General features: G+C 35.5%; 1 protein-coding gene across 14 annotated transcripts in view; it reads left to right on the top strand.

Annotated features, from left to right (window-relative positions):
- Positions 1–22,177, top strand: part of LCOR (ligand dependent nuclear receptor corepressor) — a 105,354-nt gene that overhangs the window by 76,083 nt on the left and 7,094 nt on the right. For 2 of the 14 annotated variants that reach the window (XM_016164171.2, XM_016164170.2), the window contains exon 8: positions 385–9,831. The exons of the other annotated variants lie outside the window; for them this stretch is intronic. In XM_016164171.2, coding sequence (XP_016019657.1) covers positions 385–1,354 — 970 coding nt within the window. In that variant the 3' untranslated portion in view covers positions 1,355–9,831. Of the gene's footprint in view, positions 1–384; positions 9,832–22,177 lie in introns of those variants that run through there. 14 annotated transcript variants of the gene reach the window in all.

Raw genomic sequence — 22,177 nt, forward strand, 5'->3', positions numbered from 1 at the left:
GTTAAACAATTCTGTATAGATCTATGGAGACTTGATGATTACTTTGTAATTAATAATTAAGGTGCTATTTTCAGACAGTTGCGCGAAACTTTTTCTCCGAAAATTTGTGAACCCAACCAGAGACGAGCTGACAGGTTTAATTTTTCTTTGCCCAAAAAGTTCCTGGTTTTTTTTTTTCTTTTTTCCTTTTTCTTTTTTTGTGAACATGTTTTAAAACTAACTGCTGAGACCATTTTTTTTTAATTTTAGAGAAAAATAAATAAATAACACAAACACAAAGTGATGTTACCCAAGCAAGGCCTTCTAATAAAGGAGTGGTTCCCTCACCCATCCCTCCCTACCTGTGCAAGTCCTGCTCACATCAGTTTCCTTCCATCCAATTAGGCGACCTGGGAGACCCAGCCAGTACCGCCCGGACGGACTTCGGAGTGGTGATGGGGTACCTCCAAGAAGCTTACAGGATGGAGCCAGGGAAGGTTTTGGACACTCCACATCACTCAAAGTTCCATTGGCTCGATCTCTGCAGATTAGTGAAGAACTACTGAGCAGAAACCAATTGTCCACAGCTGCCAGCCTTGGGCCATCTGGATTACAGAATCATGGACAACACTTAATATTATCCAGGGAAGCCTCTTGGGCAAAACCACATTATGAGTTCAACCTCAGCCGAATGAAGTTCAGGGGAAATGGTGCACTCAGCAACATCAGTGACCTTCCTTTTCTTGCAGAAAACTCTGCCTTTCCAAAAATGGCACTTCAAGCAAAACAAGATGGAAAAAAGGATGTGAGCCATTCATCTCCTGTAGATTTAAAAATACCACAAGTTCGAGGAATGGATCTTTCTTGGGAGTCTCGCACTGGTGATCAGTACAGCTATAGCTCTTTGGTAATGGGTTCACAAACGGAGAGCGCGCTTAGTAAAAAATTGAGGGCTATTCTTCCAAAACAAAATAGAAAAAGCATGTTAGATGCTGGACCCGATTCTTGGGGCTCAGATGCTGAGCAGTCTACCTCTGGACAGCCATATCCCACATCGGATCAAGAAGGAGATCCTGGCTCCAAGCAGCCTCGGAAGAAAAGAGGGCGTTACAGACAGTACAACAGTGAGATACTGGAGGAAGCAATCTCAGTGGTTATGAGTGGAAAAATGAGTGTTTCCAAAGCTCAGAGTATTTATGGGATTCCCCACAGTACACTGGAGTACAAAGTGAAGGAGAGGCTGGGCACTTTGAAAAACCCTCCAAAGAAAAAGATGAAATTAATGAGGTCGGAGGGGCCAGATGTTTCTGTAAAGATTGAATTAGATCCCCAGGGAGAGGCAGCACAAAGTGCAAATGAATCAAAAAATGAGTAGGAATACTGTAGAGTGCCAATTACTGTACAAACTGGGTGAGCACTACTGCTATCATTGCTTGCACCTGACTTCATTTACTGTGACACTTGCTTCTTTGCAGATTTCGCATTGACTTGTGTGTACAGAGGTGAAAGGTGCAATCTGAATGTTGCATATTTTAAAATTTTCATGTGTAGTATGGCTCGGGATATTGTTTGGCCTTTTGCATGTTTCTCTACAAGAGAATTGAGTTACCTCACAGAGAACAGATACATGAAGTGGACTCCTCGCCTGTAGAGCCTGCATGCGTTTCTTTATTATTATTTTTTTTAAGTTATAATTGCCTTTATTTAAAAAAAAGAAAAAAAGCCCCCTTGTAGAAACCACCTCGGTCATACTGGGAGCTTTATCACTGCAATTGGAAAACCATCTTATAAAATTTTCACATTTTTTCTTCTCTGATTCAACTAATTGAAGGATTAAACTAAAGAAAAAACTCTTAAGAACAATGAACCTTTGAATTTAAGAAATTTGGTTATTCACTGATAATTATTTGGGTCAATTTACATTTTATGATTTTCTTCTCACTGTTAAATTTACTTAACAAATTAACTATTTAGTGCTCACCCAGAGGGGAAGGAGGTGGAAAATGTGCACACACTACCTTCAGAAATGCTTTGGTTACTTTGTAACACTACCTTTGCTGTAATTTCATTTGGGATTTTCTAAGGGTAGAATTTGGTCTCACCAACAAGTGAGGATATAGCCTTATCTCATGGAGGACGAGCTCCGTTCTTACTCAGGAGCAGTCAGGGTACATTACATAAAATAGAGGATGCCTCATTTTAGCAAACTAAGTTTCTTTGTATTCTTAAATCTTTTTAGGGATTTGATCATGTGCTAATGACTGAATGTCCTTGCAGCAACTAATTTAAAATATTGAAGATCCGTTTATTGGAGAATGGGAGAAATACAAAAAGAAACATGTATAAGTAATTATAATATTGTAAAAGTGGTATCTAGATTTTACAGCCTCAGTAGCCTGCCCAAATATCTATATGAACGAAGAATCCATGTTTGTGGCGAGAGGAAAAAACACAACCCCCGGGTAACCTCATATGATTTAGGTTGCATTTTAATTATAATTCAATCAGAAATCAAGCTTATTAGAGGGTTGTTTGTTATTTTTTTAATCCAAATCATAGTAGTACAAGGTGTCAGGGGTTGGTTGCTTTTTAGTTTTTATTTAATTCGTTGCTTTGAATCTTTTTTTTTTTTTTTTTGGCATCCTGTATAATATCCCTCTTCATAATAAGTTTTTCTGATATTTGCTTATTTTTATGGTTGTTTAGCACACAGTTCAGGACCTGATCATGTTTGTATAAGCACTCCTTGAAGAACATCTTAAGTTTTTTTTTTGAGATGGGCTTTTAAAATTACAATAATTAAGTTGGGAATGTTATTTTTTACAATTTTTTGCAAGAAGAAGTGATAAAGTCCGTGAAATTTAATTTTGCATTGTGACCAAATTAAAATTACTGTATGTGCAAAACAAAATCCATACCACATACACCCTATATTCTAATCTGCTGAGAAAGGTGGTCAGGCCCTTCTAAATGCTTAACAAAAAAAAAAAGTATATTGGAGTATTTATATAAAATGAAATCAGACTTGGAGCATTAAATTGAGGCTGATGATTTCAGGTGGATGCTAACAGTTTAAGGAGAAGAAGGTCCAGATATTCCCAAGGCATAAATTTTCTCCTGGAAAAGTTGGAGCAGTTAATTAAGTTAAGGATATTTTCCCCTCAGCAACCTATGTGTTCAAAGGTTAGGCACACCATTGCTGTTATTAAAATACATGCACTGCTCACTCTTGACATAGCCTGGTCTTGGATTCCTCTTTTGGTTTGGTTATTTTATGTAGCGGTTTAATCAGTAGGCTACTGAGCCTGTTTCCTCTTAGCTTTCTAGTCTTGTCAACAGAAAAAGCATTTTGGATTCAGAGCAGTATATGAGTCTGCAGTATTTTCTAGCCTAGCTAGAAGTTGCAATAAAAATACTCTATGAAATGCATGGTTTTCATCTGCAGTTGAAGGAAGTTGTTTAAAGTTTGCTGAAAGCAAAGGGCTAAGCTTATGAAGGAATGCCTCCTTTGTTCCACACCCAGTAATTTGTCACACAATTAATTGTAGCCATGGTGCCTTTTTGCATGATGTTTGGGGAATTCAGTAGCCCAAGATTGCTGCAAAAAGGTCCTTTGAGCAATTAATTTGTGCTTGCTTTTAACCCCTCTCAGAAAGGTTATCATTAAAGGCCCATTTAAAAATTTGGCCCTAAAAGTTCAACTTTTTTAGAGTTTTACTGTTCAGAGAGGTTTAATCCTTTGTGGTAGTCTATAAAGTGATGTATGAGTTGAGTTATGTAAATTTTGTCATTGTAGTGTACATGGAGTGATCATTTTACTAACATAAATATTTTCTATGTGTGTTTCAGTGGATGACAATCGAGCAGCAGAAGAATGGTGTGCCTACCCTTTAATGCTGCAGTTTAAATAAGAGAACTTGTATTGTGTCATTTCAGACTGTAGGCTGAGAGTTGTAAATAGTGAAAATTTGAGTACTTCTATTATTTGTTTTGGTTAGAAAGTGAATTTAAAAAACAAACCAAACTCTAAACTTTCTCAGATTAAAAGTCCTGAGACCTGAAGATTGTAATATTCATGTCTGTGAAGCTTTTAAACAGTACACTTGAGATCAGTCATGACTTGATAATTCAGGTAAATTTTCTTTTCCAAGAAGCTTTTGAATAAGCATATTTCCTCCAAAGGTCGGTCGATCTCTCTCTTTTTTTCTTTTTTAAGTGTAGATTATTTTAAAGCACTAATTGCATTACATTGCAATATAAAATAGCCATTATTGTTTTGTGAAGCATGGTTGAAATTTAGTGGTCCCTTTTAAATTTCATGAGCCTCTCAAAAAAAAAAAACTTTAAAAAAATTACAGAAAGCTGCTGAATATTTCAAAAGATATATATTTTACCCTATCGTAGGTTTTGTAAAGTTAGTTTGTAATATTCAGGTGCACTTTTAATGTTAAATTTTGTGTTCAGAGTTCCATTATACCATGTGTTTCTTGGAGGTGGCTCATCACATGGCTGGCTGTCAGTCTTGGTGCCGCAGTGATCCCTTAATATTTGATTTCTCTCTTGATTTGCCACTATTCTGTATTGGCACTTTCAGTGTAGATATTCTAGTTTGGGGGTGTCCTCATAAATGTGTAATAGAGATTGGTCTATTCGCATGCTTAATTTCTGCTAATCAGAGTTTTGCATGGCCCAAAAAACAGTTGACCATTTTTGTGGTATGGGAAAGTATAGTTCACAACTCTTTTTGTCACAAAAGCCTTTTCTCCTCATATTTTCCAGTAGATGGATGATGACATACTCAAACTATATGATATTACTCAAACTAATGTATTTAAAATCAATTCTTGCATTTTTTATGCGAGAACATTGACATAGGGTATGTAAGCCATGACACTATAAAATCAAAAACACTAATTATCTGGAAGGATATCTAGTTGGTATTTTTAGCATTAGCTTTCTCACTTCTGAGACAAGAGTCAACAGGCTTGACAGTAATGTATTATTTTGTTCAGTAGGCTTACAAGTGACTCTGAACTATGTTTGTAATGAGCTATACACTTATTTCTATTCCCCAAATACCATGAAGGACAAGATCTCTTTCAGGAAAAATAATTTATATTTGTGTATAATACTTTTTAATATTGTTTGTTGTTATTCTGAAGTTTAGATGTTGCTTGATAAACCTTTACTGCAGCAGATCATGAATATGAGTAAGGCTTTGTGTGATAATAGGGGTCCTTAAGTGAAGTTAATTACTGTTCGGTTCTGGTGAGCAAGCTCAACAAGTGTGAAGTGTGTATTAGCTTTATTTGGTACACTTTTACTTTACAATATTGAAGTGCTTTTAGAACTCTGGTTATCTTATATAAACTGTTACCTCAAACAATTGGCATTTCTGTGCTCCCAACATTTTACCTGAGCTGTAATGTGAGCTATATGGGATCAGATAGTAAAACAATAAGGCACGATGAGAAGTTTAGTTCCCGATTTACTGGAGAGAACTCTAAATTAGGCTAAAAATAACTACCTGCAAAGGCCCACCCATATCATAACTACCTTCTCTCATTAGGCAGTGCGTAGCAACCTTGGAGCTGCTAGCAAGCTACGTGTTCTCCCCCTGCCCCCAGTAAGCACATGGTGCAAGGCCTGCTTCTAAGCCTTTGTGATTCTCTTACATTTCATTGACCCATAATAGTGAAGCTTGGATTCAGTTAGGTATTTTTTTAAAACAAATTAATGAATCAGCCCAGTGTCAGAACCAGAAATTATTTCGAATAGTTACAGCAGATATATGACAGTTTAGTGTCATTTTAACAAACTGTTATTCCTATAGATTTAATTTTGAAATCACATATTGTGGTTTTCATATGAACCACCCTTTTCTATGTATTCAGGTTGCTGTCATTGGTAATAGAATATGGCAATATACTGAATTGTTCCACTTAATCTTCTATAGGAGACATTGAAAGTTATAGGTTAAATTTCATGTTCATGAAGATATCAAAGATTGCTTTTCTTGTTACTTTTTCATTATAATTAGGTCTTCATTAATACTATGGTCAGGCCTGTGTTATTAAAAACTTAATGGCTTTAGCCAGACAGCCCATTTAGGAGACTGTTAAGCTATGTGAGGACTCTTTTTTTTTTTTTTTTGATCTAATTGCTTTAAAACTCTACTGAAAAAAGAAGTATAATTGTGGTGCAAGGAATGCAGACCTTGAAAGTCATCTTAAATTTGTTCGTGTTTGGGTGTTTTTTTTTTTCAGGGGCAGATGGGGATTTGTTCTGTCCTTGAGAGTTGAGTAGGATTTATAAACTTGGTGACTGAAGGGAAAATAGAGGAAATTCTTTGCATATCCCCTGTCTCTTATTCCCAAATAAACTTTCAGTTCAGTTGCCTTTTAAAGTAGCAGATATTAGTCCTGTAGCTGTGTGCCCTAAGTGTTATGAAGGAGATTGGGGGAGAGAGGTGGAAAGTAGGATGGGAAAGTATGTAGACTTAAGAAAGCCTAAAGATGCTGTCCTACAATACTAAAAAGGAGTTGCAGGATGGATAATGGGGTAAAATTGGGCCGTCTTAATTTTATAATCAGAAAAATCTTTTAAAAATGGGAATCATGGCTAATGTTGATTTGACAAACAATAAAATGTAAATTCTGCGACTATTTGGGGGGTAATTTTAAGGTTTCCAGTTCATATAGAGCTGTATCAATAAAAGCTGAAAAGCAAGCACTTTTAGTTAATCATAGATTTATCGGATGTTGCAGATATTATAATCATAATATTTAATCTTTATTGTTTGAATATGGAAATGAACTCTTTACTCCATCTTGAACTGTCATTGAACAAGCTCAAGATGATCTTTTCAACACTGGAAATGACCCTACACACATACCAAAAAAAAATCTAAAGCAGTAAGACATTTGAAGATCCATACCTCTTAGACTTTTTAGATTTATCTTGGGAAAGAATTTATGAACCTATAACCAGTATTAGTACAGTCTTGGGTTCCTTGTTCTGCATAATTGCACCCTTTCTCAGGTATGTCCTGAAAACATAAATTTTAAAATAATCTCTTTAGAGATTAGCGTCTCAGTGGATAGTGTGTAAGAGGACTAGGGGAGGGGGGCGGGGGGTTGGACACAGGACACCAACACAGTAGAGCAGGGATCTTTTAACATTCAATAGCCAAATAGAATTTCAATCTAAAATATTTTTACCCCCTCAGAATGAGTGAAACAATATCTGTTAACATCTATTGTTTGGTAAATACCCGGTGCTACACTCCCAAAAGTCTTTTCTTTTGTCCAGGTGACATTTTTTTTTCCTGCTTGGCAGCAAGGTATATACTAAACTTTACTGTCACTAGAAAAGCACTTGTTTGAAATGTTTAAAGTACTAGAAAAGGGATAATTCAGCACTTTTTCTGTTACAACACTAAAGTCTTAATTTATCTTCAGAGTCTTAGGTACTGTAAATTTTAGGGTGATTACTTAAAAATATAAAACATACTAAATAATATGGGGTCAAATCACACATAAATGTTATTTAAAAAAAAAAAAAAACCTTTAACATTTTTTACCTGTCAAGCAATTCCAAGTGATTGCCTCATTTTCCCCACTTTATGAGCATTTTAGACTTAAGAATTTGAGAGGAGGTGTGGGGAAAATTCCCCCAAATGAAAAATTGTGTCAGACCATTTTAGAAAAATAAATCACTAGGAAAATGGGTAGGGATTCTCTCTCCCTTTAAGTCTTCAGGGAATGAGCAGTATTTAGAATCTTTGGCTGAAATTCAAGCCTTTTTACTGTGTAAATTTTTAATGTTAATTCACTGACATGCTTTTTACATCAGAGAATTGAAAATGGATCTTAATGTTTTTAAGTTGTGGAAGGGTATATTTCTAAAATGAGGGGGGATAATTAACTAGGTTAGTATACCAGCATTAGTACGTTTAAGGAATTTTAGTATGTAATAGCAAAGTGTTTGATTAAAAGTCTAATCCTATATTGCTAGTCGAAATTAGTTACATTCTGATCTAGGAAAGATATAGTCATTGGATATTGATATGCTGTGCTGTCAGAAAACCAGACTAAGATAGAAACCTTTATCTGACTCCCATATGTTGCTTGTTCTGATGGGATGTATACTTTACAGCAGCTTACTGCTGCTTTGAGAAGAAATGTATAAACTACATTTGGAGTGTTTGCATATAATTCTTTATAACCTCCACTTTAAACTGTCAGGCATTGGTATTTTATCAGTCCACACTGTTAAATAAAACTAATGTTCTTAGGAATCCAACTTGTACACACTGTTTAAAAACCCTCAGGGACAGTTTACACACTATTCTCACTCAATTCAGGTACTTTGATGCTATTCTTAAACCTAACAGTGACTTGTATTTTTCTGTTTTACTTTTATTTCGACGTGCTGGTAGCACATCCTTGATGAATGTCAACTTAAAAACTCAGTTCAGGTATCCAGGTATAACTCAGCCAAACAGATTTTAAAGCTGCATATAACTCTCCAGCACACGGTGCCTCACACTCTTATAGTGGCATTCTATATATTCAGTTATTACTACTGAGCAGATAATATGGGGGTTCCTGTTAACAGTGTATTTAAGAATATAAAATGTGCATAAATGTATAGCCAGCACATAGAATACACACACACACATACACACAGAGTTAAATTATATATTTTTAAATGCCACTAATAGCCAGCACAATTAAACAACATTCCTTGCTGCTTCTGAAAACTATAACAGATGCAGTTCCTTTTTGATGTGGCTCTTGCTTCTTCACCATACTACTACTAAATTCAAGCACTGGTCCTTGGGTATCTGACCTCTACATTCTAGTTTATGCAATGTCTTTAGAGAATTCTGTGCACTGGCCACTGTGATGGAACCATTGGGCCAGAAGTGCTCTGAGTTTATTAGTAGTGAGTCTGCCAAAGTTGGTGTTGTAACATCAGTATGTAAATGTCAAAAAATTAGCAGAGGTCTGGGTCTGCATATCAGCAGATGATTTTGTCAGTATATTTTGTAGACTTGAAGTCCTCAATGACAAGTTAATTCGTTGCAAAGTTCTAATTTGAGTGTTTTAGCTCTTTGCATCTTTAATGTTAAGACTTGTCTACTAGAGGTCTTCATTTATTAATATTCCTTTGTTTACTGCAGTACTATCTGTGGTTAACAAAACAGATTATTCCTCTGCTTTAAAATTTGATATCTTACATCTAAAAGGAAATCATATATAAACCTTTGAAGATATGGAAAATGGCTTCATTCAGATTTCTAGAAGTTCAAAGTGTCATGCAACAAAACAGGAACCCCCTTTACTCTTATGGACCTCATTTCAATATACTGTTTACAGTTTTAACGGAATTGTATAATTTAATATTTCTCTTGTACTGTAGTTTATATTTATTTACAGAATTTTTTTTGTACTGTGTGATTTGAACTTTTTGTTCCTTGCTATGATCAATGTTTATGTAGTAGAGCACTTATGATCACAAATTAAGTTTTTTTGGTTTGATTGCACTACATAAAATTTTAATGCAGTTCTGATTTTTGACTGGACTAAAATAAGCTGTGTCTTAATGTATGTGATGAGTACTTAAAACTTTAATCCATGTGGTCCCCTTTTTTTTGCATTGTATGTCAGAAACGCTAGTTCTTTCGTGCATGTGTAAGATTTAATGGTTCCATTGTATTATTTGACCATGACATTTTGGAGAAACATTCCCAGCTGTAATGTTGTGTATGGTAGTTCTCACTGGATGCTAGACTTTTCAAAACCACTATTCTTCTAATAAATTTTGTTGTGAAAAACTGTTTTAAAAGCTTGGCATCTACTTCTTGAGATTTTTATGCTTTAAAAAAATTCACAAAGGGGGTAGAATTTTGTAGTGTAAATGAACATGGTAATTAAAAGTCAGTAAATTTTTATGATGCAATCGTTCCAGACGAAATCTTAGATAACTAGAAGTATGGCTTCAAAATTGTTCTTCAGTATATGGATGCAGTACTGCCTTGTAACTCTTTGCCTTACTAATTTGATACTCCCCTGCTTCAGTTTTCTTCATTGGATTATTAACTATAAAAAATATTTTCAGCTTAACCAGATATGTTTATATTTCATAATGCTCGCTGGACTTTTTCATAATTGCCTTACAGTAAAACTTAATGCTGAGATTGCTTCCTAAAAAAAATAATAATAATGATTTACTGCTCTTTTCTTGAGACAAGTATGAAAGCAACATCGTCAGTCAATGAAGGCCATTAATGTAGTTCCAATTCTTAGAAGGATGCTAGTATTTCCTTTTGCCAGACAAAGAATAGCATATATGTTGCTCAACATGTATAGTGTGGTTTTTAGACACTAAGTGTATAAAGGAATTTTGTATTGTAAAGCGGTTCCTGTTGTAAAGTGGTTGGGGAACAGCTGGATTATGATGATAAAGATTAGAAAGATACGAACAATACGTTTTAGCTGCTTTTTCAAGCTCTTCGTGTACATGTAATTAATGTAGACTGAAGTGGTTTCCGATCATTTCTAATGGCATTTTATATTCAAAAAATGCTGCTGCTGTTGGTAGTTGGTTTACATTCTTTTAATTTTTTAAAATTTCTTTGACTGTGTACCTATTTCTGCCCTTTGGTCCGCTATTTATAAAATTGGAATTTTTGTTGGTATTACAGGCTTATTCATTGGCTTCATTTATTCCCGTTAGTTATACCACACGTTTATAAAACATTTTTCTGGAAATCTGATTAGTTCTTGTAAATTTCAAAACCTTACTTGTTTCTTGTCATTGTCCCTTCTAAACTGGTGGCCAGATCTGTGTAGTAGGATTATAATTTAGCATCTCAAATTTTAGTGATTCTTTGATTGTTATGACCTTATTTTTTTTTAAGTTATTCGAATCTAGAATTTTCTTCTCTCATTGCACTGATAACGAATCAAGGGACCCTTATGTCATAACAAGCTGTAGGAATAAGAGAAATTGTATAAGGAAATGAAGTGGAAAAAATTGAGAATAGTATAGCTTTCTACTGTTTTCTGAGATGTGGAATTATTTTTTCCTCCCAAGAACTGTGAATTCCTCTCAATAAACACTTATAGTCAAATATAAAAACATATATACCCGGTTCATATAATGTTAGATTTTGTAGCTGAAATAAGTGAAAAATCCTTTTAAAAAAAAATATTAAATCTTGAGTTTGGAGCTTTTTATAGGCATGTAGAATACTATTGTTTGTTGACTAGTCGTTTTAAAATAGAGATTATACTCTTCTAGCCAAGATTTATTTGATCAGCAATATGGAGTGATAAGGGATTATTTGATATGTTAAATTTGTTTCAACTTAGTGTGTACTGGAAAGATCTTTTTTTTTTTATCTATAAAGTGATAGCATCGGCCTGAATGCCCTTTTATATCTCATGTCAACTCTGTTGAAAATGCAAATTGCTTATTAAATGTGAAACAAACACTAAGTGCATCTGTTCAAACTTTAGGAAAGAGTTAACAACCCTTTATTGAATAATAAGGCCCTAAAAACCTTAGGTCCCAACTTTGCATTGTAGCATTTTCTAAAGGGAAAATATAGAACTGATTGTCATTTTATTTAAAACAAGTCCATTTTGTTAAGTTTTTATTATGAACCATATGAATGTGATGATACTTTCATGAAATTGGCTTGAGGAGTTTACTTTTTATTCTGATTAATTTCAAGGTGTGTTACTCATAATTTCTACTCCTGTTGTGTGCGGGCTAGTTCTACCTCGAATATTAGACCATAGAGTTCAGGGGCTCATTGGATATAATCAGTTTCAATCAGAATCAACCTTTTAAGAATACAGGGTCCTACACCAGATCCACTGAATCAGTTTATAAGAGTGAGGCTTGAACGTGCTATAGATTTTCAAAATGTAACATGGGAAGTTTTTCGGCTTGGAGTTTTTAAGTTTAATTGTATTTTTTTTTTATTCTTGCATTTTAAAGTTTATTCAGCGGATCTTTTTTTTTCCTAATTGTGGCAGAAGACACAACATAAATTTTATTTAGACACAACATAAATTTTATTTAACCATCTTAACCATTTTTACCTCAGTAGTATTCAGTTCAGCAGTGTTAAGTATATTCACATGGTTGTGACAATAGGTTTTGACTAACCCACTGATTAAACACTGTTGGTCCCATTCTAATCTTTCATTTTTTTAAATGAAAACCCTGGAAATTGGGAAGTTTAAGGGACTTGCCCTCCTCACATAATGAGCTGCCCCCTTAAAACTCTTGGGACCAAACCTTTATACTTATCTCTGTACCACTTTGGCTCTCTTGATTCAACTCAGAATTAGAATGAATGAGGGGTTTTATCTACTAATAATTTTCTTTTAGATTCACTTTTAACTAAACCTCAATTATTAATTTAGTTTACCTTTGAATAGACATTGCCTTTTAGAAACCTATATTATAAAATTACCAATAAAAATTACATTTGAAACATGTAAAACTTCATTTTTTTAAATAGAAGTTATTGCTCACTCAGTACTAGAGGAGGTGAATCTTAAAGAGTAGGTAGGACATTGAGGAGGAGAGAATATCACAAGTTTAAGAGGCAAATTTGATGGGCCTGGTTTAAATACTGAATAAGTTACTGAACCTTTCTGAGCCTCAGTTTTCTTATCTGTAAAAGAGGGCTTATACTGCCTCCCTCAGAGATGTGCTATGAGGCATAAGTGAGATTATATAAAATACTTAACACTATGCCAAGCTCTTTGCAAGTGCTCCATAAAATGAAAGCTAGGAGTGAGCACCTGGCAAGAGTTAATTTAGTGTGAGGAGTAAGGAGAGAGAGAAAATCAGTTTGAGAGTTGTGGAGAAAAACTTATATTGATTAGAACTTTGAAAGCCAGGCAGATGAATTTATATTAGACCGGGACACTGAGCAGCCAATTTTGTTTTACTCTTCATTGAAATGTTGGAGCTATAATTGAAACCTGGAATACTACTTTTTTATATTTCTTGGTCCTGTTTGAGGGGAATTATCAAACTAATAATTCTTCATTTTTTTAAAAAGAATAAGGAATAAAAGTTGTTTGGAAAGTAGATGTTTAAGATTTAAAATTATAGAGTTACATAGAGTTTCTCTGCCTTTCCATTGTATGCAGAGTTTTTTGTATATTCAAGGTTGAAAATTTACAAGCTTTGAACCTAGCTTTTTATTTTTATGTGGTAGTAGAGTCTGAATAAAGCAATTTAAGAGCTAAGTGTAGGAATTTGTGTGTGCATAGTGTTTAATCATTAAAATTGTAATTTTCTAGTGAAAATTCGGGGGTTTTGCCTATTTAATTTGACTTGTTACACTCTTAATAAATGGGAGTTCTGCACATTTCAAACAGATAATTCAGATCCCAGCTAGCACAGTGTAGAGGTATTTGTTACAATGTCTATTAAATTGACTTGAGATAGTTTGCCTGGAAAACCTGGCAGTGTGACCAGCTAGATAGAGTTGGATTAAGAAGAAAACCAGAGTAGCAGATTCTTACGAAGTGCTAGGAATTGGCAAGTCTGTGTAGACCAGTTTTTCACACTGGATCAACCAGTTGTGACCTATTGGTTGTAAGATCAATTTACTGGGTCCTAACCAACATTTTAAAAAGAAAAAAGAGAAACAGAGTACATAGTTTATAATAAGGATAAATACTATTTCATTGAAATGTGTGTCATCAGACATACAAACTGGAATGCGTGTGCTGGGTCACTTTGTAAAAAGTTGTTCTGGGTTGCAGTAAAAAAAAAAAAAACAAAAAACGAATGGCTTTTGAAATCTATTATGTAAGCCATAGCTTTCATCCCAGTTTTTCTGGTGCCTTGTAGAACATTCTAGCATAGCAATCTGTGTGCTTACAGTTAGGAGTGTACACTCTTATTACTATATGACCTTCAGAATTCCTTTCTTCCTTTCCCTGCTTCAGATCTGAACTCTTTTTCATTGGAAGTTTATTCTTTTCCTTTCTCATTATATGTCAGAATGTTTTCTCTGCCATTTTCAATTCCTTGAAAAACATCTTAGGGAAATTATTTTCACTACACAGTAATTTATTGGGTTAGTTTATTCATTACTTATGCCTGAGATGAGCTGAGCCCCAAGTTTTAGGTGGTGAAGCTACCAAGTTAAAAAGGACAAAGTCCTGGACCTAGAGAAAGCTCACAATCCAGTGGAGGAGATAGCCAAGTTGGCTGTTACCATGCAGTATAAGCGCTATTTAATAAAAAGAAACAAACCATGAGAGTAGAGTAAGAAATATCTAACATGTACCCCAAGGAGAAGGTGCTAAGGAGGACAGAGTGTGAGCCAGTGGGAAGTGGACAGAAGTTTTGTGCAAAAAAAGTAAGATTAGATTTTATGCTTTAAGAAGATGGCAATTCTGGATAATGAGAAGCAAACCCTAACTTGAGGGGAAACTAATGGCAAGGGGCTTAGACTACAGTGTTCTCCAAGGGGAATTGAATCAGTGTTGTTGAATTGGATAGTGTATTGGAAGCAAGAGAAGTCATGGAACTGGGGCTAAGACTGAGTAGAATTAATACCTCAGTTGAGAATACATGTGTGAGCGTGCATGTGTGTATGTATTTAGTAATACTTTGTCTTCCCATATTCCTGAGTAAAAACTTGAATATACAGATGATTCTGCTTAGTTTACCCCACTCCAGTACATTCCTGACAGTGGTCTTGAGTGTTTCCAGAGATATGTCGGCGATGATTTTAGAGGACTTAATTCCAGCAGCACCCCAGAGCAAATGGTAGACACAGAAATACTTTGCTTTTCTCTGTGCTTTAAATTTTAAAACATATATACCTCCTCTTTGAGGTGAACAAGTGAGAAATAACATTAAATCTTCTACAAGCTACCTTAGAAATCCTTCTCTAATGTTTGACATCTTACAAAGTAGTCTACGTCCTTTAAATAATTACAGTTATTTCTTAGGAGTGCCGTCATTTACTATAGGACAACAAAAGTAGAATTTGCCGCTTTTAAGGATAATACCACAGATTTGTATGGTTTCAAAAAGGAGTATTAAGAACCTTGAGAATGTGAGAAAAGTCAGGATATAGAAGATCCCATAAAAATCTTGAAAAACTAAGGATACTATCAAATATCTGCTTATTTAGAGATACAGTCTGCTAGCCTCCCTCTGGCTTTCACCCAAAAAGAAATTAGGATTATTTGCTTAAAATGTATTTTATTTCTTGAGAGAAAAAACTATTTGCGTTGCCGGGCTCTATCATGTGAACTGTTAAATGTCTTCTGTTTGTGTCAACTCCCATTGCCTCCTTTATGACCCCGCCGCCCCCCAACATACACACTGTCCTGCAGATGGTGGTGTGGGTTTTTGTTTGAGTTTATCATACACACTGTCCTGCAGATGGTGGTGTGGGTTTTTGTTTGAGTTTATCGTCATCGTTGTTGTTACCAAAGAAATTCATTTCCATTGTAATGGGTATGACGTCTGGACTCTAACTCTCAGCACCACTCCAGGGAAACCGTACACAGTCCTGTGTCTGCTGGGCCTTGACAGATATTTCCCCTCATCCCTGCTTTAAAGAGCATCACGATGCTGTGCATCATCTCTGGCTTTGGGAATTAGCACCTCTGTTTTCTGCTTAAGCAGTGGTATTATTTTCATCCATTATTGCCCTGGTCATTTAAATTGGGAATAAAGAACAACATAGATTTAATCCCCTACCTGACCAAAAAAATAAAAATAAAAAACAGGCCAGTTTCACTAGCTTGTCATGAGTTCTCAAGTAATCTTGACCTTATAAAAGGCTAGTTATGCCTTTAACATCCAGAGCTCTCTCTAATCTGGTTTCACTAATTCAGGCTAGTGATAGACACTTTTTTTTTTCCAGTTCAGGTCAGCCCTAGAGAGAGATCTCTCCTCAAGTCTATTTCAGAGTGTTTTTTTGTTGTTGTTGTTGTTATAATACTCATTAGATTAATAATTTAGGTCTGTGCTCTCACCAAATAAAAATCAGTACCTGGTTATATTTCTTGGAGCTATTTCTTCCCGCACTTCCATAAGCTATCTTTTTTATTTTATTTTATTTTTAATTTATGCCATCCAGTCTAAAATCCCATGGCTTTTACAGCCTCTGAACATTCCTTCCTTTTTAAATTAACACCAAATATAGTGTATTTGGCCTAGGATTCATAGGCTTACCTGGGACGATAGAAACAAAAATTAAGTGAGGAAAGAAAAACTTTTTCAGAAATAGTTTGACAGAAGTGTTTGTTTTGTGAGCCCATTACATTCCTGGAAAGGAGATAGAGGTGTTACTTTACCTCCTGTTCAGACTTCCTACTCACCAAGTAACCTGATGATGATAATTTGGCTACCTGGGTACATTTGCCAATGGGAGAAATATGTTAAAGAGTGAACATGAGACTCTCCTTGATAATTGTACTATTATTATTTAATAAGTTTGACAATCTGGTTAAATTGAAGAGAAATAGATAAAATATACAAGCCTTAAACTGTTCCTATCTTATTTAGATCCGCTCTGAATAATAGCCTTTTATCAGTATATTAAGCCCTGAGATACCGAAAAGCTAGCAAATTATGACTACATGCCCAGTAAAGTATCTCCTTTCTCCTGTTTTAGATTATTAATGAATAATTTTTTGAGCCTTTATTCTGCCTGTTAGTGAACTTGGTTAAGAACACAGTAAACTTAGAAATCTATTACAAAATGATCGTCGTTTGTTTTAGATCAGTAGTTCTTTGTTTTTCCACTCCATAACTGCCTGACTTTAAGAGATCACTTTCTGTTCCGTGATCTTAGAAACTTTATTTTTCCCTTTTCTGTTGTCACCTTTACTACCTTTCTACCGTTTCTCCTAGTTCAGTTTCATGAAGAGAAACTTATTCAGTAGTTTAGAGGTACAACTATACATGGCTTTTTAAAGAGTGAAAAAATTAAATCACACCCCATGCCATCTTCTCTACTACATATGTACACAGACACACAAAAATTTTGCCATAGCCCTTGGAATATTCCTATATCCAGGTATGATATGAAATAGTGGAGGGTAGATGCATTTCCCGATTTAGAGCAAGGACTTGTCAGCAGACTTATCCAGCCCCTTGAATATACTTATATTTTTGGTGCTCAGTGGATCAGAAGTGACGTATTAGGGAACATAATTTCAGATTATTGTCTTGCAAAAACAAAAACAGAAAAAATCAAAAATCAACTCATTACCTTGAAGGGGGACTGACGATGCATTTTTATGTTTTTTGTTTTGTTTTGTTTTGTTTGTATTTCAAAAGAAGAATCAAGACTAGTTTAGAGCTCTTGACAATGTTGTCTACTCTCCCTAAAGTGCTATCTAGCTTTCTCTCCCCTTTTGTTTTCCTGGGACTACCTTTCTCTGCTACTAAAATTAGCTCCCATTCAAACATTATTCACTGTCTCTGTTGATCTTTTTCATTCGAGAAGAATATGTTTGGGTTATTATCAGTGATATTGAATTGGCATCAAGCGGTTTTATTGGTAGGGAGCAGATATTGGAGAGACTACCTGAATCCATCAGTTTCAAACGCCAGACTCTTAAAATTGTCATTTCAGCTCTCTGCCACGTCTCTATTTGATCTTTAACCTTATCCTGAGGTAACATAAGTATTGACCAGCCACCATTTATACTAACCACAAGATGCTTTTCTTCGGGAATTTAAGTATTGCAGTATTGACAAAGTAGGCAAGTTCTGCTGTGTCTAACCTCTGAGCTGGAAAAACATCATTGAGTAAATCATTAAAGATAAGGTTACGAAATAACACATCATTCCTAAACTATTTCTTTCCACATTTTTATGAATATTATCTTATCCTTTTACCACACCCTTAGGAATTAGGCATTGAAATGGCGCTAGAAAGGCAAAGCAGTCAAGGTCATGCAGGCCACTTTGCACCAAGGGGAGAAACTCAAAACTTGTAGTCCAGGTAGTTGGAAGTCAAGCTTCCCCCTTCTTACAGCCCTTCCTGCCATTCACCAGTCTCTAGGCTCTTCCTGCTCTTTAGTAGTGAAGTATTTCTGATTGACAGATAATTCTCTCAACTATTGCAGAGTCCTGTTGTTGAGCAAAAGAAACAAGAACTCAAGCAATTTCAGTATCTGTGATGAATTAATTGTTCTTAAAAAGATCTGATGTAGTCAAATGTGAAGGATATACTGTGATATGGACTATAATCACTGGACTAAAGCATAGTGCTTCCCCTTAGGTCTAGTGAATGGTCTGCAGGACAGAAATTCGCCCCTCTCTGGTTTCCCTCCTTTCTGCCTGGGAAGATTCTAAACCAGGACAAATGCTATATTTAGGCTGTATTAAAGGCCTAAAACACTATTGGAAAATTCGGATAACTAAAAACTGGTAAAAACTAGCTGTTTAAAACTCAGGCAAACTGGCTAGCACCCATCTTTTTTAAAAACATGAAAAAAAGTAGAGTTGAACTTCAGGAAGCTGAGGTTAATTTTTTAAATTAAATATTTAAATGATGTGAAATTAAAATTCATCTACACTTAGGTCCTATTGAGAAAATGTCTAGAGGAAAACAAGATAAGAAGGTGGATAATTTAGAGGCACAGTCAAAAGTGATTTTATTACTATAGTTATAAAGTTAGCTATTATAGCACGGCCATTTAATGACACTTGGACAAAGGTTAGTATTAATGTAGAGGTTCTCAGATCCAAGTGAAGCTACCGGCGGGGTTCATGCCTGTGTGTCTAGTTGCCTACCAGACAACTCACATTCAGAATCTTTTCAACACCTCAGCTCGGCGTATACAGAATAGAACTCATCAGACACGCACACACCCCAGCAATCATCAGCCACCAGCTTCATTGCCTGTGTTTCTATCTCAGTAAATGGTGCTGCCCAGGCATATTGTGACTCCCAGACCTCAAGCCTGCTTCCGGAGCACAGCTGCCCGCATGAAACTGTGTCTCAAAGATGTTCACAGACTTTGGTGATGATTATGCTTTCTGAGTTGGGAAGAACCATCTATCTCTTCCATTTTTTCTACAATAAGATTCCAGGATATTAATCTTTCTCAAAGACCGTTAGCAACCTTTTTGCCTTTTTCATGTATTACTAAAATGCATTTAGCGTACAATCTTTGATGCACTGAAAACGCAGTAATATCTCACTTTTTTGTAGTCACATATCTCAAAAATATCAGAAACACATCCAAAGACTCAAAACTGAGGAGTAAAGGCCTCTGAGCAGCTGAAGTTGTTAGAGAATCCATGTACTTTATTCAAAAAACTATTCTTCAAGCCTTCATTCAGAGCCTATTTAATTTTACTTAAAGTGAGCAGAAGAATGGGGCTTCTAAACACAGCCTGTGTTTGGAAGCCAATAAGAAGAAAGATTATGATAAAGCAAAGACTGCTACTGAGGCTGTTTTGTGTTTCGGCAGACAGATTTACTTAATTGAGTAGCCCCCCAAACTATCAGTATATTTCAGTTTCGTATAATAAAAATATGTCTAACTTTAATAGTAGTACACATGGTAATAACCCTGAGTCATAAAGGTAGAATAAATTATATTCAGAGGAGGATATAATTTTTAAATGATTTCTCTCAAGAATATTTAAAAATTTAATAATGTTTGGTACTTGAAGGGAAAACTTTATCTAGAAAATGATCATTTTTTAGTTTGTAAAAAAACAATGCACGTTCTGGATCTCTGAGTTATTAGTATTGAAGTATATTTAATGTGATTGGCTGACAGTGATGGTAATTGTTATTTGCATAAACTTAGGAGGTTTTTCTTTGTAGCAATTCCACATGGTAGTTGTGGCAGATTCTCCACTAAGACCCAAAATGGTTAAGTGTTTTGATCAAAGTCACCCAGGTAGTATCATAACACATACAGACATACCTCATTTTATCACACTTCACTTTATTGTGTTTCACAGATGTTATATTTTTTACAAATTGAAGGCAAGATGCTCTACCAACAAAATGATTAGGACTTGGTGTATTATGATACTTTATGCCGCTGGTCCACACCCACAGCATCTTTGAGTGGCGCGTGTATTATGCTCTTGGTACCGCCTGGTGGACATAGCCACAGGGTATCTTCAGCAGGGGCCTCCTGACTTCTCAAGGTGCAGAGTCTGGCAGCTGCATGAGGAGTTTGTTAAACTCCTGTGTATATCTCGTTGAGGCCTAGACTTGGACATGACTTAACAGCCCCTCACCCAAGGTTGTCACTGGCGTCTCCCGTGTTCTGAAGGAAGGAGATGATGTTCACCATTCTCACACAGTAGGAGTAAATTCTGTTGCCCTTCCAGACGTTGCCTTTTTAAAATTTTTTCCCTAAGTATGATATACAGACAGAAAAATATACATATCATAATTGTGCTGCTCAATGAGTTTTTTTCTTATTGCTTTTGGCCTTTTCTTTTTGCTAGATTTTTGTCCCATTGCCAGCATGCACTTTAAAGTTCACCATCCCCTGCACCTGTTATAACAGTTCTGTAGTAATCTTTTTTCTTAGTTTATTCACAATTAAGTGATCCATTTCAGGTTTCAGGCAGGCATTTTCTAAGACGTGTCTATAATCCATAGTCTAAAGTAGGCCCTTTCAGATATCTAGGGTACCAATGAATAAAACAACTCTCCAGCTAGTTGTGAAAATAAAAACACAGTATAACTTTTCTCTTGTAAAGCAGTTTTAACAACAGATGTCACTAATGGTTTCTTCGTTTTATTTTGTTTTATATTTAGACATGATCCAGCCACTTTATTCACCACTTGGTTTTAAAAACCTCCCTGAGTTAGGAACAGGGAAACTAAAAGTGAACATCTGCTTTTTCAAAAGTACATTGTGCTTCATGTACATTACCTAATATCACAATGCTTCTTTGAAATACTGATATTCAGTTCCAACTTACGTATGAGAAAACCAAGGTTCAGAAAGGTTAAGTAATTTGTCCCAGATCCTGTATAGTAATGTCAGAGTGAGAAGTAGAATATAGGTTTTTCATATTTCACAATCAGTGTTCCTTTCTCTAAAACCACACTGCTTCAGGGGCCAGAGGAAGATGGAAAGGCAGGAGGCTGGTGTAGGCTGTCGAGGGTAATAAGCCTTCCTATAAGGCACCTCGTGGATGGGAGATAAAGGCACAGATGGAAGAAAAGAATTCATCAGAAGTTATCGAACAGCATCTGTGCAACACACATTTATTCAGTTGCCCTCAGTGCTCTGCCTTGTTACATAGTCAGATAATAGTCTCTTGAGGGATTAAAATTCAGACAGAGAGATTGAGAAATTGTATAAAACGCCAGAAAACTGAAGCACTCCAACCGCACGGCCTTAGTAAAAACCAGACATCCAGAAACACTAAGCAGCTCTTGAAAACACTTAGCTGTTGCCTTTACCCTGTCTTGAGTCTAGTACCCTTTCCCACCACCCACACCGTCCAGGTTAAACTGTCGTAAGAGTCGTCCTGGATAACTTATGAAAAGTGTTCTTTAACATAGAATGACTTGCTGTGGATCACTGTGAGGCATTTATCAGAAGTCTAAGAGAATGGAACAAATGGGGCTTGACCAAAGACACAGTCGTACCACTTCACAGTGACAGAGCCGTATCCTTTAAATGCTTTATAAGAGGCTTTTATAGCAGGGTTTGGGGAAGCTCAGGAGATGAAAAGATTTAAAAATCCATCCCTGTCAGCCAATCACATATCCTTACTTAGAGGCCAGGAACCAGAAATTGCTTTTCATTCCATTGTTCAATGTGTCTGACATGTGAAATTATTGATCTCTAATCCTCCATGCCCTAGAAAAGGGGTAGAGTTCCTGCATCACCGTCTGCAGAATTTATAGTCCAGCCAATTGGTCATGCTGCAAAACCATGTTAAAACTAATTTCTCTTAAGTATTTCTAAACTAAGATTTAAAATATAGTGTTTGAATTTTTGTCAGTGTTGTGGACTTAGGAAAAATGATTATTTAACAGGAATACCCAGGCCTACTACAAAAGTATATGTTGAGCAACTGGACTTAATAATATGGCCAGAATTTTATTTTTTGAAAAAAAATTTTTCTGTATTTTTTCTCTATAATAAAGTTATTTGTGAATGGTCACTTAAAAAGAATGAAGGGT

This window comes from Rousettus aegyptiacus, unplaced genomic scaffold (assembly GCF_014176215.1).
Source record: "Rousettus aegyptiacus isolate mRouAeg1 unplaced genomic scaffold, mRouAeg1.p scaffold_m13_p_6, whole genome shotgun sequence".
NCBI classification, from domain to species: Eukaryota; Metazoa; Chordata; class Mammalia; order Chiroptera; family Pteropodidae; genus Rousettus; species Rousettus aegyptiacus.